The 25,394-nt window shown below is 40.7% G+C and overlaps 1 protein-coding gene across 1 annotated transcript in view; it reads left to right on the forward strand.

The window, feature by feature from the left end:
• The first annotated feature begins 1,385 nt into the window (after window positions 1-1,385).
• Window positions 1,386-25,394, forward strand: part of LOC311049570 (monocarboxylate transporter 2-like) — a 39,191-nt gene continuing 15,182 nt past the window's right edge. Inside the window, exons 1-5 of the mRNA XM_084063216.1 lie at window positions 1,386-1,455; window positions 5,612-5,832; window positions 15,579-15,722; window positions 22,295-22,584; window positions 22,977-23,532. Of these exons, the coding sequence (XP_083919342.1) occupies window positions 5,616-5,832; window positions 15,579-15,722; window positions 22,295-22,584; window positions 22,977-23,532 (1,207 nt within the window). The 5' untranslated portion in view covers window positions 1,386-1,455; window positions 5,612-5,615. The remainder of the gene's footprint in view (window positions 1,456-5,611; window positions 5,833-15,578; window positions 15,723-22,294; window positions 22,585-22,976; window positions 23,533-25,394) is intronic.

Consider the following 25,394-nt stretch of genomic DNA (forward strand, 5'->3'; position numbering starts at 1 on the left):
TGATTTAGATTTATTATTGATTTATACTTTAGTTACATCTCATTGAAACTAAGCAGTACAGGTATCAGCGTCAGGTCTGTCAAACACCAGTCATTTCATACAACAAGCTACGAATCAATCAATATGCTTTCTGTGTACAAGAGTTGGCGGCCTTAACCTTTATTTATATTCTGTAGTATGACGACAACTGCTTTTTGTCAATCGTACAACAGAGTATAAGTGGGGCCTTCGGCTGCGAATCGATGCCTAGCTATTTCTTGCTATCATGCTTTCTTGTATGGGTGCTATTCCATTGAGTTCTTCCTGCATTTTTCTTCACTATTACTTTGCTGGTTTGACTTTTTGTTTTGTTTTGGAGGGGGTGGGGGGTTGGGATATAGTGGTTGAGCTCAACTGTGAAATTCACATTGCACATAAATTGAAAATAAAAACTGTCAAAATAATTGTTTATGTGCTTTAATTTTTAAGTAGGCATTTTCCCATACCAAAAAAAAAACGCTGACAGACATGCGTATCATTGTTCTTGATTTATGGAAAATGTTTTGCCTAAAACGACATGCCCAAAAGGTGTTATTTAACCCATTCAAACCGGGAAGCATCTGTGAAACCACTTCATCCATATTTTATACTTTGGCAGTTTGGCTATTAAAAAATAGCAGATATACAAGTTCACAGCGCATATCACACTATGAACTTGTACATCTGCTATAATTTTTTGAAAAATTTTGAATATTTGTGCAAATATTTGATACATATGATACATACGGTATGTATTTTAAAGGGAATTCTTTGGACAAATATTTGCTTCTGGGGTTCCCTATTACAAAACATTTTGAGATGGGGTGTCCGCGGCCAAATACATGTCATTTTGGAGGGGTCCTTGAAAGTTTGAGCCCCACTGATATAGCAACATAAGACCTTTAGGTCTAAATGGGTTAAGTCAGGGGTCTTCAACGTTTTCAGGCCAAGGACCCCCTAGCTGAGAGAGAGATGAAGCAGAGACCCCTCTATATTGTATAAAATTGTGTTTCAGAACTTTTTTTGTTTACTTGGTCTGCTCTTTTCCCCCTCTACACCTATACCTCTTTGCCAAAAATAGCAGATCTACAAGCTCACAACGCCTCGCAGAAGTTCTCCTCAGAAAAGGGATGCTAAGGTCCAAGGTAAGGTAAAAAGGTATGGCAAAAAATATATATATCACACAAAGATTTGGCGGACCCCTTGTAGTAACTCTGAGGACCCCCTGGGGGTCCCGGACCCCCTGTTGAAGACCCCTGGGTTAAGTTAACAAACATGTACTCTATACAGGCAGACACACACAATCATCACCCTGGGAAATGCAGGTGACACGTGATCAGATTACGTCAAACAGCTGGCTACTGCTGGTGTGTGTGACTGAGTTGGGTCTAAACTTTGAGGAGAAAGCTGGTCGCAGACTGAGGCGTTGTTTGAAAGGTAAGCGTACATTGTGATTGAATCAGCTTATTCCTGTAATAGTTTTGTCCCGGTTTATCAGTATGTATGAGTGCCAGCACAAAGCAAATGCAGCATCACAACATTGTTAAACTGATTTCCAATCCCATTCCTCACGAATTCCACGTGTAAATGTGTTGCTTCATGTCATGATCGGGACCGTCGGATCACAGTATAGCTTCTGGTTCAGAGCAGAGCTATAATAAGAACACACAGACACGAACCTCGTTCAGCTCATGGAGTTTCTGTGAAACTCGCCTAACACTGCGATCAAGATGAGATGTAGATCAAAGTACTAAACTAAAGTCAAGTTACAGTAGGCTACCAGAGTAGCCTATTACCTCGTGCATAATAGTTTCCCTGGTAACGTGAACGAGCATGCTTAGTATAAGTAACAACACCGTAACAGCGTTGTGTTTTCTCAGTGTGAAGTGAATCGTATGGATTCCCAGGTTTATGATCGGGATGGATGAGTACTTTATTACTTTGTTAGACTGTGTTGTAGGGTTAGATCACCGCTTTGAAGCCGGAAGCACCCCTCCTCCTCCTCCTCTCCCCATCTTATCTGCGAACATCAGTGAAGCATTTGCTTATGCAGCAGCGCCGTCCCATCACTGTACCAAAAGTACTCACAGTTTTTACTAAAAAAAAATAGCAGATCTACAAGCTCACAACGCATTGCCATACAACGTGTTGCGAGCTTGTAGATCGGCTATTTTTAAATAGCCTATGTATAGAATAAGGCTAAAGTGGTTAATGTGTGTTTTATAATGTAATAATTTGTATCTGCAAAGTAACTAGTAACTAAAGTTTTCAAATAATTGTAGTGGAGTAAAAGTACATTTTTTACTTCTGAGATGTAGGCCAAGTGTGGATTAGAAGTAAAAGTACTGAAATTTAGAAATAAATTTAGAAAGTATACTTCAGTAAATATACTTAGTTACTTTACATCACTGCATCACTGTATTCTTTTAACATTAAAACAAAGCCTAGATTTGCATGATTTCAGAAATGCATTCTAGACCACCCTAGAATTTGACTTCTTCATATTGTATAGTAGGCTATATTGACTATGACTAGTTACTTATACACTGTAGACACTAGACAAACATCCAGCCATCCCCCGTGGCTGTTTGTAGTAATGAATGTTGGCTGATTGTCACATGCTATTTATTGACCCATTAAATACTTAATGTACTGAAAGAGCAGTGGTGGACAAAGTACTCACGTGTTTTACTTAAGGAGTAGTTCACCCAAAAAATGACTTATTTTCTATCAATTGCACACCCCATGAAGCCTTGAATCCATGGATTTATTTTTGTTTTTGTCACATTCTTAAGCCAATCATTTTATTCCCGTCTCCTACCGGCTAATGTATCCGGTAGGAGACACAAAGTAGATTATTTGTGTCTCCTACCGGATACACACCCGGTCATCAAATTATTGGCTTAGGAATGCCACAAAAACTAAAATAAAACTATGAATTCAAGGCTTCATGGGGTTTGCAATTGATAGAAAATAAGTCATTTTTTGGCTGAACTCCTCCTTTAAGTAAAAGTATCAATTCTGCAACCTAGAAATACTCTGTTACAAGTCCTGTAATAAAAAAGTTACTTGAATAAAAGTACAAAAGTATTGGTATCAAAAGTACTCAAAGTACCAAAAGTGCAAAGTACCCATTATGCCGAAGGTTCCATTTCACAAGTTTTCAATGTATAAAATGTATAAAAATCTTTGAAAATAGCCGATCTACAAGCTCACAGTGCGTCACATCGCGAGCTTGTAGATCGGCTATTTTCAAATGGCCGAAATGCATATAGGGCTGAAGTGGGTAATGTATGTTTTGTAATAATAATCAATAAAAAAATCTATAAAGTAGCCTAACTAGTAACTAAAGTTGTCAAATAATTGTACTGGAGTAAAAGTATAATATCTGCCTCTGAGATGTAGTGGAGTAGAAGTGGAAGTACAGACAATTGTAAATACTCCAGTAAAGTAAAAGTACCTCAAAACTGTACTTAAGTACAGTACTTGAGTACACATGTACTTAGTTACTTTCCACCACTGTGAAAGGGGTTGCACAGTTGACCACAGCATTGTTTTTTTTTTAATTCATTTTTTGACTTTTTTTGCCATGTAATACATTGAAGCCCTCTGCCTCAGGTGCTGGTCCAACGGATCTCGATTTGATATTTATTTCCACCACACATGGTACAAAGTCCTCAAAAACAATGTTTGCTCTTCTCGTTTTGGAAGTGCTTTGGTGGTCCATTTGAGACAACCTTTGTCAGATCATGGCTCTGAGATTTATGCACCTGGTCAGCTCTGTGCTGGGGGTGTAACATTAATTGAACTAATCAATTGAATCGATTTATATATTTTCTTTTAATTAGTAAAATAATCGATTGATAATCGATTCAATTTTGGGCATGTCATTATAGGCAAAAAAGGTCCAAAAGACTGGTCAAAATAGCAACCTGTGTGCTATGTGACACATTGTGAGCTTGTAGATCAGCTATTTTCACTAGTTTTGCACGACGCCGTCGTGTCGACGAAGTGTGAAATAATGCTTAAGTGGTTATATCGATCGATTTGTTGTTATGAAAAATGTGAAAAAATATAAATAAAAAAACGCTTCTCGATTATTCAGTTAATCGAAAAAGTAATGGACCCAATAAGTCTTTATCGTGGTGAGGTAATCCAACTTCTAATTGTTGTATGTAATGTCAACGGTCGGTGAGGTTCTCGTATAAGGCCTTACATCTGCCACAACAATATTTCTGCCATCTTTCCCAGGAAAGAAGTAGTATACTATATAGTGTTGATTTTGTCGACTAAAACTATGACGAAAAATGCTCGTCGACTACCTTTTTTCCCTGACGAAAACTAAATAAAAACTAAATAAAAACTAAGCTATGATGACTAGAACTATGACTAAATATATTGACAATTTCGTCAACAAATAGAAACTAGATTCAAATGTTAGTGAGGGACGAGTGGAGATCCAGAGATCCAGTAGAACTAAAAGACAAGTCATTTTATGTTTGGTTGTGCTCGGGTGTCGCGCTCTAAAAATAGCAGATCTACAAGCTTGCGCTGCGACGCGTTGTGAGCTTGTAGATCGGCTATTTTCAGCATGCAACCAAGTGTAAAATCAGCCATTACGACGCCATCAAGGCACCACCAAAATACAGTTTAGTCGACTAAATCACTAAATCAACTGTAATTTAGTCGACTATAATCTTATGATATTTAGTCGACTAAAACTAGACAAAAAACAAAACATTTCAGATGACTAAAATAGACCAATTATTTGTTTACAAACATTGAGACTGGACGCACAGGTGACTGTTTCATGTAATCAATTCCCAACAGATCCCCAAACCTGCTGTTTTGGGGTGAGCTTGTTTCAGTTCATTCAACCTCCTCTGTGTGTAGGCTAGTGGGGTGCGCCCTGGCGACAAATATATACTTCATCGCGCAACGGTATTGCGCACCGAGAACGGCTGACATACAAGCTCACAACCGCGTTGCGGATGCGACCGCTGTGAGCTTGGAGATCTGCTATTCTCTGCCGTTCTCTGCGCACGACACCTTCGCGGGACGGAGCGTAAATTAGTCTTGACGGGCTGCAGCTGCGCGAGCCAAGCAGGTTCTGGTGCCATGATCATAGAGCGCTCCCTCCGTTCTTATGACAGCCACTGGAGGTGGAGTTTTGAGGACAACTGCTTTGAATTGTAATTATTGTTTACACACAACAGAAACCAAGGATTATATATTTCAAGAGCGAGAGATCACAGTAAAAATCCTAAGCATTCTTCCTCCACACTGGGAGAAAATCAGCTTCTGAAAGTTTGATGGGGTGCATTTTTACACGTGAGACTGTGACCACTTTTACATTGCATCTTATGAGCGGTGGGGTTCTTTTGCTGCCGACCTGGGCGCGCATACTGTTTCGTATCAGTGTGACGTCGTCTGTTAAGGCGTCTATATGACTAAAACTAAATGGAATTTTATTCAAAAGACTATGACTAAAACTACATCTAAATCAACACTGGTATACTATGAATATGTACAGTACGTGATTCCTGTTGTGCAGATCAATAAATCAAATCAAACGTGTGGTTCTCCTGCACAGGAACATGGCCCCTGCACCAGAAGCCAAGTTGGCGTCCAGCCCGCCTGACGGAGGATGGGGCTGGGTGGTGGTGTGTGCTGCGCACATCTCCATCGGATTCTCCTACGCCATGCCCAAGGCCATCAGTGTCTTATTCCTGGAAATACAAGACACCTTCCATGTCAGCTACAGCGATATAGCATGGATCACCTCCATCATGCTGGCGGCTATGTATGCGGGCGGTGAGTTTACGACGAAGTGGTTGAAAGAGTATGCCGAACGTTTCAAGCAGACGTCACTGTAACATTGAATGTAACGTGTAACTTCTATAATTATTTTCCTTCTCAAACATTTTAAAAAATAATGAAGATTGAAGATTGTCTATTTTCACTATTTTAGAAAATTTGTGAAAGCATGAAATAGGTCTTAAGTTGGAAGTTACACAACCAACACTTGCCATATCACGCCATTATCCAAAATCACAGCAGATATTAGGGCTGGTAACTTTCCTCAGAAATGATATTCGAATATTGGTCTTAAAAATGGGCAGACAGTTGAATATATTCGATTATTATTATTATCAAGGAAAAAAAAATATATTTTTGACATTTTCTTTTAATGTTTATTTGACAGGGACAATACAAAAAACAATGTATCAAGTGCTCGTATCAAGTGATACATTGTTTTTTGTATTGTCCCTGTAAAATAAACATTAAAACATTTTTGTATTCAAATATTAATTTTCATATTCAAATATGCATATTTTCCTTATATTCGAGAAATATTCAAAATTAGAATATTAATTTACCAGCCCTAGTAGATATCTAGCCTCATATCACAATATTGATATCGCCTAGTAGCCCTCTGCTGCCCGACAAAGCCAAAAGGTTGTTACACACCGGGGCGATTTTTTCGTGCGAATAATGCGTTTTTTTTTAAAACCTTATAAAGTCAATGGCTCCGTACATTAAGCGAAAAAGCGAAAAAGCGAAGCGAAAAAGCGTCTTTTAATTATTCGGAACGAGTCCGAATTTTGCGTATATTCGCTATTTTCGCCGGTGTCGCCCGGTGTGTAAGGACCTTAAGTGTCAGACTGATCAAAACGTCTTCATAGTCAAAGTGTCTCAACTGACCAGCCAAGTGTTTTATTGGTGATGTTGCACTAATTACACGTAGTCATGAGGTAATTGTTTATCCCCTAAAATCATGACAGCTTTGACCCAGACGAATGAATCAGTTTCAGCCAAAAACGTAGTTGCGTACACTTGGGCTTTGCAGGGCAGTATGGGCTCAGTTTGTCTTGACCGAAGAAAACACATAGTTGACATATTGGATTAACATGATTTAACCCTTTAAAACCGGGAACGCATCTGTGTGTCATTTTAAGATTTCTTTGGCTATATAAAAATAGCAGATCTACAAGCTCATAGCGCGGCACCGAGTGAGCTTGTAGATCTGCTATTTTTGAAAAATCTTGAAAAAAATATTTTTAGATTTTTTTCAAAAAACTGTTAGGATTTAGAAAACATTTTTAAGAATCGCCTCAGGTCTTAATGGGTTAAAGAGGAGCGTCTACATCCAAGAGTGAGTGTTAGGAGGCCACATTTATGTGAACTTTGTCTCGTGCATTCCCACCTGACTTGAATTTAGCTGTAGGCCTGTTACACACTCACTCTGTTAGTCTATTTATTTACTTCTTTTTTACTCATTACTGACTTGAGGCAATGTGTACGTATCATTGCTGTCCGGTTGAAAACCTGTTCAAAATAGCAAAAATAGCAGATCTGCAAGCTTTTAGATCTGCTATTTTTTGCTACTTTTGTGTGACACTGTAGTATTCAATAAGAAAAAAACAAGAAAAGTTGAAAACTATGGATATAAGAGGCAACAGCAACGATATATTGGATTTATTCGCAGAGAACTATAAACCTGACTAGTGGAGGGCTGGGAGCTTTTGCATTGTACAGTACAGTATGTATATCCAGAAAGAGATTGCAGCCTTTATTTCAGTTTCAATATATTGGAACTCAACTCAAAGTTTAATTTATAGAGCACATTTAAAATGACAGAAGCCAGAAACCAAAGTGCTTTACAAATCAACAACAACAACAAAAACGGCAACCTCCAGAAAATGTCATTACGTAGAATGTGGCTACCTGTTGTGTGTTTTTTTGTTTGTTCTTTATTTACCCAGGGTAGTAACTTGAGTACAAGTGTGCATTTTCAGCAACGCCCTGTACATAGATCAGGGGTTATCAACTGGTGGTCTGTCAAGGTATTGCATGTGGTCCCTGACCATGCATTCAGTAATGTAGGAAAGTGACATTTTTATTTTCCATTTTATTTGATTCTGTTTTGCTTTGGAGAAACTTAGTAACTTGGTATTTGACGACAGGGGAATTAAAGGCAGTATCATCATTATCAGTGGTCATTTGAGGACCAAAAAGTACTTCAAGCTACGACAGAAGAGGATCCGCTTATTATGTCCACAGACTGTCAACAGACACGGTCCCTTGTGAAGTTATATGGATGATAGTCAGAATTCCCAGAGCTTACAGCACAAGCTTCATGTATTTTCCCTTCTGTAACTGCGTATTACTGTGAGAGTGGTATTATTATGGAGACATAATAATATTCCTCTCAGGGTGAAGTGTAGACCATTTATAGAAGAAGAATCTAGCATTACAACAGCACAGCCCCAGGCTGTCGGGGCAGAAGCCTTCATAGCACCAGTGGGTGAAAAAGTACTCAAATGTTTTACTTAAGTAAAAGTATCAATGCTGCAATATAGAAATACTCTGTTACAAGTAAAAGGCAGGACTTTAAAATGTACTCTCAAAATATTTAGTTCCAGGGACCCTCAGAAGCAAAGATTTGAGTTGAAAATGTTCGCTTTACAAACTATATATATCCAAAGATTTGTAAATGCCGCGCTATGAGCTTGTAGATCTGCTATTTTTGAATAGCCAAATAAATCTAAAAATGACACAGATTCTTTCACGGTCTAAGTGGGTTAAACAAAAAGAAGAAAAAAAAGACTCAAAGCAGGATAGAAAACCCTGCAAAAAGATCTTTTATCAGCCTCAATTTGATAGTGTTCCAGTTCCAATCTTGTCTGTAATTGTTTTTCCCTTTCGTCTCATCACTTCCAATTTCACTTGTTTGTCCTGTATCCTGTATTAGTAGTTCTCTCTCCTGATTGGATAAAATTGGGATCCCCAACCTGAAATGTATTTTCAGTTTACTAAAGATCTGGAGAGGCGGGGAGACCCTTGTTACGGAAAACAAACACTCTGCAGCAGCAGTTCCCAACTTTTGCTCTATATTGGGCTATTCAAAAATAGCAGATATACAAGCTCATAGCGCGGCACCGAGTGCCGCGCTATGAGCTTGTAGATCTGCTATTTTTTTGAAAAGTCTTGAAAATTTGTGCAAATCTTTGAATATATATATTTTTAAAAGCGTACATTTGTAACTCAAATCTTGGCTTCTGGGGGGTCCCTGGAACAACATATTTTCAGATGGGCGTCCGTGGCCAAATACATATCATTTTGGGGGTCCTTGACATGAAAGAAGTTTGAGGACCACTGACATTATAGCAACATAAATCTTTTCCAAAAACTGTTTGTAGATCTGCTATTTTTTGAAAAGCCCAAAAAAATCTAAAAATGACACAGATGCGTTCCCGGTCTTAATGGGTTATTTTTCAAGGTTTTAAAGAAAAAACGCCCATGACATCGTTTTTCTATTTTTCTATTGTTATATTATCATTCAAATCTTAGTGTTTTGCCATTTTATTTGGGGGCCGACTCGCAATATCCTCATGGCCCACCAGTGGTCCCCAGCCCACAGACTCGGAATCGCTGTTCTATAACAATGATTGTTATCGGAAGATATAGTTTTAACATCAATTGACAGGTTTTTTTTTCCCGCTATAAAAGTCAAACTACCCATTTTGGAGGGAACTTCTCCATTATATTTAGAACGTTCATCTTGGGATTTTGTCTGCACTTATTTCAGCTCTTGTATATTCTGATGTCTGGGACTTGATTAGCATGGAGAGTGGAAAACCCTTAGAAGCGTTCCCTGTCACAACCAGTAAAAACAATAGAAATGAGCGGGAAAATCAGGACCGACTCTCCCCTGCGTGTGCTCGTCTCCTCTCCCCTATCCCGAACCCGTTTTTTTTCTTTTCTTTTCGTTCTCTTTTTAGTTAATGGTGTTTTTGAGAGACCTTGGGAAGACCCATTAGATGGCACAAAAATATGACAACACCGAGATCCAATAGCGGCTTTTAACCCATTAAGACCGGGGTCTCATCTGTGTCATTTTAGATTTCTTTGGGCTATTCAAAACATAGCAGATCTACAAGCTCGTAGCGCGGCACCGAGTGCCGCGCTACGAGCTTGTAGATCTGCTATTTTTCTTTTAAAATCGTGAACATGTGTGCAAATCATTGAATATATGTTTTTTTAAAGCAAACATTTTTAACTCAGATCTGTGCTTCTGGACCCCCACAATACATTTAATTTTGGGGGTCCTTGACATGAAAAAAGTTTGAGAACCACTGATATATAGCAACACACATTTTTTTTAGGATTTAGAAGACATTTGTAGAATCCCCCAGAAGCAAAGATTTTTGTAAAAAATGTTCGCTTTAAAAATATACATATATTTAAAGATTTGCTAAACAATGCACTATTTTTCAAAACAAATAGCAGATCTACGAGCTCACAGCGTGGCACCAGCTCGTAGATCTGCTATTTTTTGAATAACCAAAGAAATCTTCAAATGACACAGACGCGTTCCCGGTCTGAATGGGTTATGTGAATTCATCAGTGGCTGCCTGCAAGGTTACAGGACAACAGGGTGCCTGACTCTCCTGCAGTCGACACGCACAGAGAGAGAGGGCCTATAGCCGAGTGAAATATTCCCCTCCACCGTGGCTCAGGCACGGGGCTTCATCATAATGTCCTTGACGGAGGCTCGGGCAATGTCACCCCACTAGGAGGAGAGAGACAGGGGGAATATATCAGAGAAAAGGGTTCAGCACATCGGGGTCCGCCAGCCAGGTCCCCACGGGGAGGGACATGACAGCCTTTTGCAGCGGAAAACCTCTGACTCAAGGAGGCTGAGTGATAAAGTTATAACGGAGGGTTAGGGAAACGGCAAACGCAGTCTGGGAAAGCCAACCCCTATTGTGACACAGCCTACGGGGCAGGTGGGGATGATCGATTTGTGACCCCCCCAACAGTGACCTGTTTAATCCATTACGACCGGGGAAACGCGTCTGTGTGTGTGTGTCATTTTTAAGATTTCTTTGGCTGCTCAAAAATAGCAGATCTACAAGCTCATAGCGCGGCACCGAGTGCCGCGCTATGAGCTTGTAGATCTGCTATTTTTTGAAAGAAATCGTGAAAATGTTTGCATATATTTGAATATGTACTGTATATTGTTTTAAAGCGAACAAAATGTTTTGAGATGGGGGTCCGCGGCCAAATACATATCATTTTGGGGGGTCCTTTGACCTTTGGGAAAAGTTTGAGAACCACTGATTATAGCAACATAAGTTTTTTCAAAGAACTGTTAGGATTTAGAAGACATTTGTAGAATCCCCCAGAGGCAAATCTTTTAGTTAAAAATGTAAAAAAAAATATATATATTCAAAGATTTGCAAAAAAACAATAAAAAGAAAAAAGCAATAAAATTTAAAAAAATTAAATTAAAAAAAGATCTACAAAAAAAAATAAAAAAATGACACAGATTCTTTCCCGGTCTAAATGGGTTAACTGTGTAAACACTAGGCTCACCATGTTTTTTTTTCAGGCACATATACTGTACAGTTTGTACATGCGACGACTTGCACCTGCACGCAGTTTATAAACAAAATTATTAAAAATGTATGAGTGAAGAAATGTGAGAACAGAAATAAACAACTCAAATCTTAAAAAAACAAAACCCATAGCACATCCCAAATTTCAAATCAATGGAGGACAAAGTACTCGCATTCCTACGTTGTTAATTGGCACGCGCCGATAAACGAACGCTTACGCGTTTCGGGCTAAGAGCCTTCACCAACAACCTTGAGAGTCAACCTGCGTTTTCAGCTCTCAGCGTGCCGTCTGTGTTTTCACATGACTGAGGAAACCGCATGTCTGTTTGTCTATGCCACCCACAATACCAATCTACTGTAATACCTGACTGATTTATGCTTGGTTTGCGTGGCAGTTTCGCACACATAAAATGGCCGATCTACAAGCTACGAGCCGATGCCCACGCGGCGCATTGCGACGCGTTTTGATCGGATTGCAGCTTGTAGATCGGCTATTTCCACAGGCTTAACCCTTTCAGCCCGGGAATAGGGATGGAGCTCGAAAACCGGGTCCATTATATACCCGGGCATGAATTTATCGAGACCCGGTTTTTGATAAGCTTTAGGCTTGTCGAGCCTGTTATCGAGTGTAGCGGCCCATGACGTCATGTCTAAACTATCAAAACAAGAGGCGATCAAGAAATAAATCTAATCACCCACGCTGGCACAACCATGTTGGTCTAAAAGTGTATTGATAGCTGCAAGTTGTGCCAAACAGCGCTGTCCGTCCCTCAGTCTATCGTTGCCGAAAATGGCAGATCTACAAGCTCACAACGTGGTGCGAACAGACGCAGTGTGAGCTTGGAGATCGGCCATGTTTGGTGCGTGACACCGTCGTACGATGAAGTATACGTTGCGCTTTTAAAGTGACAGTACACACATTAACCGTTTCTTCAATATTATTTTCCAAAAGTAAAAAGGTCACTTGCCTTCTGTCTGTTAGAAAAGTACTGTATTTGAATGCCCTAGTAAAATGTAGTGCACGTGATATATTTTGGTTAAAACAAAGAAAAAAGAATAGAAAAAATAACTATGCATTTTTTGTTTATAAAAAGTTGAAGAGACATGGAGATTTTATAGTAATTATTACAGTACTATTCATAATATAAAGCCATTTAACACTTATTGCACATTATATGAATGGTTGTTTTAATGATAGGCAAAAATATTTTTTACTTTTGTCATCTTCATTTAATTTTAGATAGTGGTCAGCCACAAACTCACTGTCACAACTGGCCAATAAAAAAAGATACCGGTTCTGTTCAGAATTTTTCGCCTCACGTCTTTTTTCTTAATAATAGAAAAAGATCGATTGTGGGCTCGATAAAAGCTCGGTTCGATAAGCAGGTTCGATAAGGTGCTCATTATCAATAAAAATTAACGAGCTCCATCCCTACCCGGGAACGCGTCTGTGTCATTTTAGATTTCTTTGGGCTATTAAAAAATAGCAGATATACAAGCTCATAGCGTGGCACCGAGTGCCGCGCCATGAGCTTGTAGATCTGCTATTTTTTGAAAAATCCATATAAAAAAAAAAAAATCATATCATTTTGGGGGCTTTGACATGAAAAAGTTTGAGAACCACTGATTAGCAACTTTATTTCTATTTTTTAAAACTAGGATTTAGGAGACATTTGTAGAATCCCCCATAATCAAAGATTTGAGTTAAAAATGTTTGCTTTAAAAATATATATATATTCAAAGATTTGCAGATTTTCACGATGCCGCGCTATGAGCTTGTATATCTGCTATTTTTGAATAGCCAAAGAAATGTAAAAGACACAGATTCTTTCCCGGTCTTAATGGGTTAAGGCAGTGCACATGTCACTGCCTGCCTTCCAGGAGTGTCTCTTACAGTAGTAAACATCCGCACAGTTGACATAATTCCACATTTGTCATGTGTATATTATAGTCGTATATGAAGAAATATTTGTCACGCTTTTGTTCACATTGGTGATTCATTTTAGACAATTGAATTGCCTGCTCGCTACAGTGCAAGTATTTGTTTGTTTTCTCTTTCTCACAAGCGGTGACTTTAATGCAGTGAAATGTAATCAAGCGCATGTAAACAAGGTCTTGAAGGAAGCTGGTGTTTGCACAACATGTAGGCCTAATCCTCTTTACTGTTTACTGGGCTGCTTTTCAGTTTTGTGTGTGTGTGTGTGTGTGTGTGTGTGTGTGTGTGTGTGTGTGTGTGTGTGTGTGTCCACAGAGACCCATATCATCACTGCCTTGACAAGCTGTAGCATTTCAGTACAACCAGGAAAAGGCAACACTTACGTCATATCTTACAATGTCAAAAAATCTCTGATAATGTCTCATATTGCGTTATCAATACAATATCGATATGTTGCCCAGCCCTACCGACTAGTTTGATTGATACCCCTGCAGTCAATCAATCAATCTGTGAAGAAAAAAAAAGGTTTATAGCAAGTAGCAAGAAGAAGTTTGCTCCAGAGTTGATTGCAGAACAACTGTATTGCTGCAATGTCATTCTGGCATGCAGGGTTATGAATGAAGGGGAGAGAACGACAGCATATAAAGGGCTGTTTAATTGCTGATTGATCACAGACTGTAGTGTTTTACATTATCAGGCGAGGGCGTAATGAGTCACTGGCTACGGAGGTAAAAGAGGGGAAGTATTTGAACTCCCACTGTGTCGCCCTCGTGCGCATCGTGCCCTTGGTTCAGGCCATGAGCTCCGATTCAAGCCTCGTCGCTCTGGAAAATAGCCGACCTACAAGCCCACGACGCACCACAGCATCCGCGGCGAGTCGTGGGCTTTTAGGTCGGATATTTACGACGCGTGGCGCGGCCCGTGCGAGCGCAGAGCATTACATTAGGGTGAGCAGACTGAGCACTTGCCCCGCTGTGGCTGTTCTGCACTTCCTCCAAAAACCACGTGACTACCGGGAGGATGTTGTTCATTATAGGGCTGCAACTAGATATTTCATGATTATTCTATTGATTCCTTTTTTGATTCATTTAATAATGTAGAAGACTGTTTTTTAAGTATCATTTTTTGTATAAATGGATATTTTTTCATAGTCTGATTAAGCGCTTGTATTAGTTTGATTAACTGTTGCACCCCTAGTTAAAGGTAGGGTAAGGGATGTATTTTGGTGAAAACAAAAAGTGTTTTGTTAAAAGGTTAAAGCTCTATATTCTGATAGTAATCATTGCTATTGAGAGTTTGTTCAGTAACAGGGGTCTCTCTGTCTCTCCAGCTCTAAAGACGGCTCTAAAGAGAAAATACATTTTCAGGTGGGTTGCACATTTTCGGCCAATCAGGAGAGAGTACCCATTTATCAGTTTAAATTCGTATAGTGTTACAGTTCCAATTTTGTCTGCTCGTTTCTATGCGTCATCACTTGTTTATCCTGTGTATACTGTGTGAGCTCTCTCTCCTGATTGGATAAAATTGGTATCCCGACCTGAAAATGTGTTGTATGTTTATTAAAGAGCTGGAGAGACGAGGAGACTCCTGTAACTGAACAAACACTCTATAGCATAGCAATGAGTACTATCAGAATATAGAGCTATTTAACACTTATTTTAACAAAAGAATATCACTTACCCTACCTTTAAGAACCCATAAAAAACGGGAACGCATCCGTGTCATTTTAGATTTTATGTTGGCTATTAAAAATAGCAGACATACAAGTGCGAGCTTGTACATCTGCTATTTTTTTTAACAATTTTGAAAAATCTTGAAAGTGTGAGAACTACTGATTCAGAAGGAAGTTGTAGAATCGGCCTCAGGTCTTAACCCATTAAGACCTGGAACACATCTGTGTCATTTTTTCATTTGAGCTAAAAAGCATTATTTTACACATTATTTTTAACTCAAATCTTTGCTTCTGGGGGGTCCTTGGAACAAAATATTTTCAGATGGGCGTCCGCGGCCAAATACATATCATTTTGGCGGTCCTTGACATGAAAAAGTTTGAGAACCACTGATATAGAAACATAAGTTTTTTTCAGAATACTGTTGGGATTTAGAAGATATTTGTAGAATCGGCTTCAGGTCTCAATGGAATCATTACTTGTGTGTGTGTGTGTGTGTGTGTGTGTGTGTGTGTGTGTGTGTGTGTGTCCCTCTCTCCATCCTTGCAGGACCCGTCAGCAGTTTGCTGGTCACCCGCTTTGGAAGTCGCCCGATGGTCATAGTTGGTGGATTGATGTGTGGGTTCTCCTTCATAGTGGCTTCTTTGGCTAATTCCATCATTCATTTGTATTTGAGCGTTGGCGTCATTGGAGGTACTGTACCCTACAACACGTTTTCTGTACAATGTTTCTTTTCATTGTTGTTGTCAGTCATTGTCTCTGAACCGTGTAAACACTGGAATGAGACTTTATCTTACCTTGTTTACTTACTTATTACCTAGTGTGAGGCTTAACACTTCACCTGCCAGAGTTATTTCAGATTTTTTGCTGTTGTCTGCCAGAAATTTTTCATTGAAATTTAAAAAGTACTCAGGAGCCGAGATACATCATTTTTAAGTTTTAAGTTACCAAGGAAGTGGATGGGAGTCTTTTCCTTCGAAAAATCATATCTCTTTGGGTCAAATTGAATTTTTTTTTTTTTTTTCAATGAACGCGTTTATGCGTGATTGGCGGCCAAGTGCGCTATTTAATAGATCGCATTTATGCGTGATTGGCAGGAATTGGTAAATAATAAGTTGTTAGCCAAAGATATCGACCTGCCTGAGAGATCAGTATCACAAAATTAGGGGTGTAATGGGACAAATCAAACTTATCGGTTACAAAAACAAAACAATTTAAATAGAATAATCAAAAATAGCGTAAATAGCACATCTACAAGCTTGTAAATGGGAAACTCTTTCTTATTGGCTTTTCATGCTCTTTTTGGGTCAGATTCTGGTTCTTCATGTCGTGAAGTCGGGGCGTTTTGTGAACATTTAAGGGCGTGTTATTCAAATGACGCTCGTTTTCAGACGTGAGATTTATCAAAGCTCCGACCTGGTGTACGCTAGGATTGACTGTATACGATCCTTTGATAAATGTGACTTCGACATTAGCCTCGGAAACCCATGCCTTTTTTTTTGTTTCAAAAGAAAAAAAGCCTGGGAGAACCTTGCAGGAACGCTGGTCTTAGGACCTTGTTATCTCCTAACCAATCAGAGTGCTCCAAACCCAGGCGCTGGAATCCAGCGCCTGGGTTTGGCTCCGCCCTTCAAGACCATCGATTGGGCTCGTTCTTTCAGTCTACTTCGACATTGGTGTACGGCCGAATATGTGGAAAAAATATAAGCCGTTTTTTACGCTCCGTTGATAAATGAGTGCCACTGTCTCTCCGTATTTAAACTTTTGAGCTTGTAGATTTGCTATTTTTGCTACTTTGAATTGGAAATTGGAAGTACATTTCAAATGCATTTAGTTATACTTATGTTAACTGTATGAACTTAAATACAGATACATTGGACATAAAAAAGACAGTAACATTTTAATACTAGTCATTAAGCTACTAATATAGACTGAAGTAATTAAAGCGGGTCATGTTTGCATGTTTGAAATTGTAACAGCTGAAATCAATAATATATCAGTATTCCGATATTAACCTGCGGGCCGCATTAAGTGAAGGTGGGGGCCGCATGAGAATGAGAGAGTCCGAATGAGAGTCTGGAACTACACATCCCGGAAGCCGGAGAACAGCAGAAGCCGTCATCTGTTAGTCATTTACGTTCACGAAAATATATTTAAAAATATATTTAAAAATACATTTACATTATTTTTTTTAGAATTTCTGATAATCAACAAGCTATATACAGTACGTTCCGATTATTTTTATTTATATCAGGACAAATTTGCGGGACGAAACTGTAGCGATACGGGAGGCGTCACTTCCGCTTTATATCCTCTGATCATTTTCAGAGCTTCCGTTGCTCCAGACTGTGTGACGGAAACAGTGGTGTAAAGTAACTAAGTACATTTACTCAAGTGCTCTTGAGGATTTTTTTTTACTTTACTTTACTTTTCTGTACTTTTACTTCTACTCCATTACATCTCAGAGGCAAATATTGTACTTTTACTCCACTACAATTATTTGAAAACTTTAGTTACTTTTCAGATATACATTATGATATTATGAAAGATACATTAACCACTTTTTTATACCTAGGCTATTTGAAAATAGCCGATCCACGAGCTCACAACGCGTCGCATCGCGACGCGTTGTGAGCTTGTGGATCGGCTATTTTCAAACATTTTTGTACTTTTACTTTTGGTACTTTAAGTACATTTTAATACCAAAACTTACCAAAAGTCAATTTAAAAATCCGGACTTTTACTTGTAACGGAGTATTTCTACATTGCATTATTGATACTCTTACTTATATCTGAGTACTTTTTCCACCACTGGACGGAAGTATTTGAAAATTGTGGGAGGCAACAGTCTGGCTCACGAGACTATATAGTTCTGTCCTGGTGATGAAGGCCCGGTGGGGGTGCTAGTCCGCCCCGCACCCCTCTCCCAGGCTCTCTGTGGGCCGCTTGCTGTATTGTCCGGTTCCCCTGGCTGAGCCGAGCCGCTCTGCCTGGGCCCAGGGCGCGTGCCCTGGCCTCTGGAGCAGCAAGGGGGGGACCGCGGCCGGGACGGTAATTAACCCATTTAGACCGGGAACGCATCTGTGTCATTTTTTTTAAAATTTCTTTTGGATATTCAAAAATAGCAGATCTACAAGCTCGTATATTCGCACTCGTATCGAGTGCTGCGCTACGAGCTTGTAGATCTGCTATTTCCTTTTTTTTTATCGTGAAAATATGTGCAAATCTTTGAATATATATTTTTTGAGCAAATATTCGTAACTCAAATCTTTGCTTCTGGGGGGATTCTACAAATGTCTTCTAAATCTTAACAGTTTTTTTGAAACACTGTTGCTATAATATCAGTGGTTCTCAAACTTTTTCACGTCAAGGACCGCCCAAAATGATATGTATTTAGCTGCGGACCCCCATCTCAAAATGTTTTGTTCCAGGGACCCCCCCAGAAGGAAAGATTTGAGTAAAAAAAAAAAATGCTTTAAAAAATATATATATTCAAAGATTTGCAAAAATGTTCAAGATTTTTCAAAAAAATAGCAGATCTACAAGCTCATAGCGCGGCACTCGGTGCCGCGCTATGAGCTTGTATATCAGCTATTTTTGAATATCCCAAAGTATGAAATAACGGTTAAAGAAATCTAAAAAATGACACAGATGCGTTCTCCGGTCTTAATGGCTTAAGACAGAGCTTGTCCCTAATCCCAGAGAGCGTGGTCTTTTCCACGGCCCCCCCCCCCCCCTCCTCTGTACTCTCTCCCGTAGGCTCCCCCATCACCACCACCACCGCTCCTCACACAGGGGGGTTTCTCTGACACCCTGTGAGGCTCATTACCCTGCCACGGGGTGGGCGTGGAGGATTAATAGGGTCCGGCGAGTGGGCCAAGGCCACGCGTGGCGCCCGGGGCCGCGCGCGCCGCGTGCGTGCCCTAGCTAGCTCTCCCCTGGTCCCCTGGTCCCTGGCACACTGACACATAGGCATTGTGCTGCTGCAGCTTCACTTACAGTAGCGCCCCCCCTCCACACACACACACACACACACACACACACGCACAACCGTGCAGGTGAAAAATACATTCAAGTCACTTGCCTGTGTTTAGGTTTCAAGCAATATCAATTATGTGGTTATTATAATTAATAGTGATGATATTCTTAATATCACTTGGTATGCTCTGTCCGACTATACCAAAAATATGAATGTTAAAACATACGTAAATAGGGCATTAACAGAATATTCGAATATTCAACCCTCAAACCACTATTCGACCACTGTACATCAAAGTCGATTATTCGAAAGAAAAAAAATATATATATTTTTTTTTTCAGTGGCTTTTCTACAGCAGACACGCAGCTGTGAGCTCTGGTGTTGGTAGTTTTCCTAATTCATTCATGGCTGATTGTTGTCAAATCATTTCATACTGTTTGTGAGGTTGTGCCTATAGGGCTGTCCCCTAAAAGTCGACGCGTCGGGCGAGGAGCCTGACGCCAACTCGCATTACTTGAGTCGAGTCGTCAATGCCATTTAAAAAAACATATATATATATTTTAATAATCAAATCGATTAATCGAATATTCGAATACTTATAGGTCGAATAAGTCGAATGCTAAAAATCACTATTCGTGAATGCCCTAAAATAGGTATTTTAGCGTGACACTGATGTACCACAAAGTATGAAATGGGGCTTAAGTGGTCAATCAGACTAATTGATTTAGTCAATTACCAAAAATCTATTATAATCTTTTCATGTCAATTCTTTGATATAAATTCCCACTCCAAAAACAGTAAAACAAGTAGAATAAGATAGAATAATCGCTTAGAAAATCATCGATGGTTGTATGTAATATGTAAATCCATTTTGGAAGCAACTTCACAAAGTGTGTTCTGTACAAGAAAGCCTGACTTGCCAAAATCATGTCTCAGAAAGAATGTTCTGTGGAGGATAGTTAGTCATGGAACAACATTAAGAAGACTTCAGAATGATGGAATACAGCAGCCTAAACGGCCTACCTGTAGCTCTTCATCTATTATCAAAGACTCATTTGGGCAGTAAGGTGCTCATTTTCAGGGCAAAATCCTATTACGTTGAACTTTTTGTGTGGAAGGGAATGTTACTGAACAAATTGCCAAGGCTCTTAATTTATTAGCACTTAAATGGAGAAATGCTTTTCTGAAACGATTCCAGCTTCCCCATAATGAGACTTTAGTTGGCAAATGTGAAACGAGATGGAGCCTTATCTGCACATAGTAGAATGGGCCTTCATTTAATTGAACATGTACCAGTGGTACCGACGTTCAGGATGATAGAGCCAACTCAAGCTTTGATCATTTTTGGAACGCGTCTCTCAATATTCTCCCTGCTTTCATTATTTTTTTTCTTTTTAACACATTGCCTGCCAGAGTTTTTTCAGATTTTTAGCTGTTGCCTGCCAGGGTTTTGCCATGTTTTTGGTACCTGTTCGCGTAGCCACAGATTTTTTTCCTCCAGTATGATTGATCCCCAGATGGTTTCTAATCACAGATGAGATTCAGGTGTGGTTTCACAAATGTCAACGAGGTCATTTTGACCTCGTTGACATGTTTGGTTGATGTTTCAATATAGCTCAAAAGCAGTAGTTTTAAACCAAAAAACAAAGTGAATTGTTTGTCCGTTTGAATTTTAACATTGAAGTGAATGGAGCAGCAAATCTTCGAACACTTTTAGCTCCTAATCTGTTCATAATTCGACAAGGGTTGAAATTATAAAAAAATGCAAAAAAAAAAAAAAATATCCGCACTATAGAGCACCAAAGTCTGACTAATTTACCCTATCCTACCCGGGTCGTGTTTTTTCCGCCCCCATTCTGAATTCCCATAGACGTGTTAAATATCGCGTCAAATAAGAACTGTGTTCCAAAAATAAACAAATGATCCCGATGGTTTGACTCTTATGGATATGAAGCATCAACTGACGGTGAGAAAACGCTAATGTTAAATTTTCGCCAGAAACAGACTGTATCTAATATGAGTGACTGACTATCATAAACTATACAGAACCACCTCCCTGACAATTTCGCAGAGACAGTTTGTTTATTTTTGGACCACAATTCTTATAGGGTCATCTTAGATTCTAAGATGACCCGATAGAGACACACGGGCGGAAACGGAAGGCCTACAAATTCACGCCCACTTTTGAGATAGCGCCGCTACTCGAGGTCCGTTAGAACGACGAACTGCAGCTCTTAATGCAATCTTTATGAGAGGATATGAGAATTAGCCTACTTTTAAAATGATCCTGCATTAACTGAGACGATATTGATTTAGAGACGATATTGATTTAAATAAAAATATGTTTCCAAATGTATGGAGTGTCTTTGTCAACATATCTTCTTGTTTTCTTAATAGTTGATGTGTTTCACATTTAATTTGCCACTTTAACGAGTTACCCATAATGTTAACACAGCAGAGGGTAGACGGCAGACAGACAAGTTGTCGCATTTCAGTGACATCACTGTCTTTACGAGCTCCGAGCGCCGACCAGTGGTGTACCCACACTGTAGAGGCAGGACAGGCGGTCGCCTGCCCAACTAAGATCTCGCCTCCCCTAAAAAGAAACAAATAACCCGAAAATGTGTCATTGCGTGCTTAATGTCCTCAAAGTCACGCACCCAACAAGCTTTGAACTGAGCAGATTGGACCTTCTGTTCCAGAGATAATGACCAAAACATATTGAAAACGTCCACTTTCACCAGTTTTATGGGTATTGAAAACCTCAAGGGATGCGTCCGTGACGTATATACCATGCGACCACTTAAAGTCTAGATCTCCGATGCAAGCGGTTTTGACATACGGATGGAGTATATTATAGTATATTGTGGGTAGTATATCGAGATGACAGATATGGGACATTAAAAAGGACAAATCAAACAAATGGGACACTTTATTAGAACACCAAAAAAGTCGCTGCAGCCTCAGTAGTTAACCAATGAAATGACGGTATCTTACAATACCTCTCATAAAGATTGCATTGAGAGCTGCAGTTCATCGTTCTAACGGACCCCGAGTAGCAGCGCTGTCTCAAAAGTGGGCGTGAATTTGTAGGCCTTCCGTTTCCGCCCGTGTGTCTCTATGTTATTCTCCATAGAGAAACTACTTGCTCGCAGGGGATGAACGAGTGACGTCAGGACTTCTGTACCTCCATGTGTTCGCCATATGATGCGTTGTGAGCTTGTAGATAAGCTATTTTCTCTATTTGTCATATAATAATAAGCGGTTGATCCATTTTCACCCTCAGGCTTTGGGCTCGCCTTCAACCTCAACGCTTCCGTCACCATCATTAGCAAGTACTTCCTGGCCAAGCGTCCCTTAGCCAACGGGCTGGCCATGGCGGGCAGTCCGGTCTTCCTGTGTTTCCTGGCGCCTCTCAACCAGCTCCTACTCCACCACTTTGGCTGGAGGGGCAGTCTCCTCATCCTCGGGGCGGTGCTGCTCAACTGCTGCGTGGCCGGGGCCCTCATGCGGCCCATCGCGGCCCCCAGAAAGCCACCCGGCGTGGAGGGGTCCCCTAAGATGGCGGCCGGAGAAGTATGCCTGTCACAATTATTACATAATCGTCTTATTATTATTATTCTTCTTTTTTTTTGCATAATCGTCATAATCGATTCCATGTTCAAAAATGTTATTTTTTCAAAATAAGCCAAAAATAGTGAAAATAGCTAATCTATTAGCTCAAAACGCGTCGCAATGCGACGCGTTTTGAGCTTGTAGATCGGCTATTTCCTCTATTAATGTTTATTTCTAAGTATAAAGTAATTAAATATGTGTTATTTGTCATATCTGCCCTGTGCAACCTTTGTTTACGAAAGCTAAAAGCCAAACAGAAATGTACATTTTTACTCGTAATGTTCCATACATTTTCAAACGACAGAAACGCAATGAAATCGCTAATCGCTGACTTAAACCTGTAATCGTGACAGCCCTACGGAGAAGCCAATGGCACCACCACCACCAAACCGAAAGGAGGAGGCTTATGCGCGAGCCACGTCAACAAGCTCCTGGACTTCTCCCTCTTCAGGCACCGAGGTTTCGTCATCTACCTCGTGGGCAACATGTTCTTCTTCTTCACCGCCTACGCGCCCATCATATACCTGTCGTCCCTCGCCGTCAGCTGCGGCGTGGACGACTACCTGGCGGCCTACCTGCTCTCCGTCATGGGCTTCGTGGACATGTTCGTCCGCCCCGGCACGGGCCTCCTGGCCAACTCCAAGTGGGTCCGCCCCAGGGTCCAGTATTTCCTGAGTTTCGCCATGGTCTTCACCGGCGTGTGCCACCTGCTGTGCCCTCTGCTGGCCACCGGCGGCTACGCGGGCCTGGTGGTATACGCGGCGATCTTCGGCATCGGCTTTGGCATGGTGTTCGCCCTGATATTCGAGTGCCTGATGGACCTGATGGGACCCGAGCGGTTTCCCAAAGCGGTGGGCATGGTCACCATCCTGGAGTGCTGCCCCATGCTGCTGGGACCCCCGTCTGCAGGTGAGAGCCTGCCCGACACAGACATAAACAACACACGCATTACACCAGGGGTCTTCAACAGGGGGTCCGGGACCCCTTGGGGGTCCTCAGAGTTACTACAGGGGGGGGGCCGCAAAATCTTTGTGTATTATGTTTTTTACGTTAACCACTTGCATCCCATTTCTGAGGAGAACTTTAGCCAAAATTAGCCGATCTACAAGCTGTGAGCTTGTAGATCGGCTATTTTTGGCAAAGAGGTATAGGTGTAGAGGGGAAAAAAAGAGCTGACCAAGTAAAAAAAAAAGCTTCTATATAAAATAGTTTAATCTGCAACACACATTTTATACAATATAGAGGGGGTCCCTGCTTCGTCTCTCTCTCAGCTAGGGGGTCCTTGGCCTGAAAACGTTGAAGACCCCTGCATTACACAATCACTCTTACTGTGTAGGCTCGACAAATAGTCAACAGAGCCACTCGGCTGATAAGCTGATAAACACTAACAGATGTACCGTATCAGCAAGGTTTATATTAACCGCTGAGATAAACACGGTGTCACTCACATCACGCATGTCCTTCTCTTATGTATGTGCAGTACCGTCAGCTCAATTTCATGTACCCAGGCTGACATGTACAACGATTGTAAAGCAATCCGCCTGCTAGAACATTCCTAATGCAAAGCCTCTTGCGAATGTTAACTGACGTCGTGTGAACCACCAGTGTGGGTCATCAGGCTATCAAGAATCAAGGTTTATTTGTCGCCACTCCTACAGGTGCAGCATCACTACTCCTAGCCTAAGCTAATATGAGCTATTAGCTGTCATAGAGTTGAGTGAGTGCAGGTATGTCATGTCAATAATGTTTCAAAGGGATTGGCTGTGCCAGTGGTTCCAGCGACCCTCAGCTTTTTTGAAAGTTTTTTTTTTACACTTTGGCTATTCAAAAATAGCAGACGTACAAGCTCCTAGCGCGGCACCGAGTGCCGCGCTACGAGCTTGTAGATCTGCTATTTTTGAAAAATCGTGAAAATGTGTGCAAATCTTTGAATGTTCTTTTAAAGCGAACATTTTTAACTGAAATCTTTGCTTCTGAGGGTCCCTGGAACAACATATTTTGAGACGGGGGACGGCGGCCAAAAACGCATATCATTTTGGGGGTCCTTGACATGAAAAAGTTTGAGCACCGCTGATATAGAAACATACGTTTTTCAGAAAACTGTTGGGATTCAGAAGACATTTGTAGAATCGGCTTCAGGTCTTAATGGCTTTAAAAAATCTGAAATTGCTTTCACTGCTTCACCCAGCAGATGGCTGCTCAGATGGCTCAGTTGAGGGCACGGGGGGGTTTAAGTGTCTTGCTCAGGGACGCTTCGACACATAAAAAGTGGGTGAGCCGAGGGGTCGAACTGGCGCGACCTTCCAATACCCACGACGGCCTCTCTCTTACCCACTCAGCTATGGCCGGCCCCCACAGTTAGTTGTTTACACGCTGGAGAAATCTCTTTATCGCTTCAGCACAGGAAAAGCACCATTTCCTCCAAAGTTGTGATGGGAATAGTATAGCAAACGGAGAGAAGTATGGAGAAGTCTCTCTCTCGCTCTCTCTGTCTCCCGCCTGTCACCTGGGACTGCCCCTCCCACTGCATGTGTGGAGGCGGGGCTCTGCCGCTTTCCAGGGTGTCATTATTGTAAGAAGACATTCCCACTGAATTGGATTATCGCCGGTGAGCCCTAGGGCGGCCTGGGGCGTACGAGCGTCCCAGAGAAGACTAGTAATTGGTCACAGTTATTTACTGCTGTAAATAAGCCCGGGCCGCGCTCGCTGCTTCTGCTTTCAGGGCACACGCTCAGTGGACGATTCGTCCTCCACACAAATTATTATGGGAC

Source organism: Gymnoscopelus microlampas (genome assembly GCF_963454915.1).
Source record: "Gymnoscopelus microlampas genome assembly, chromosome: 7".
NCBI lineage: Eukaryota > Metazoa > Chordata > Actinopteri > Myctophiformes > Myctophidae > Gymnoscopelus > Gymnoscopelus microlampas.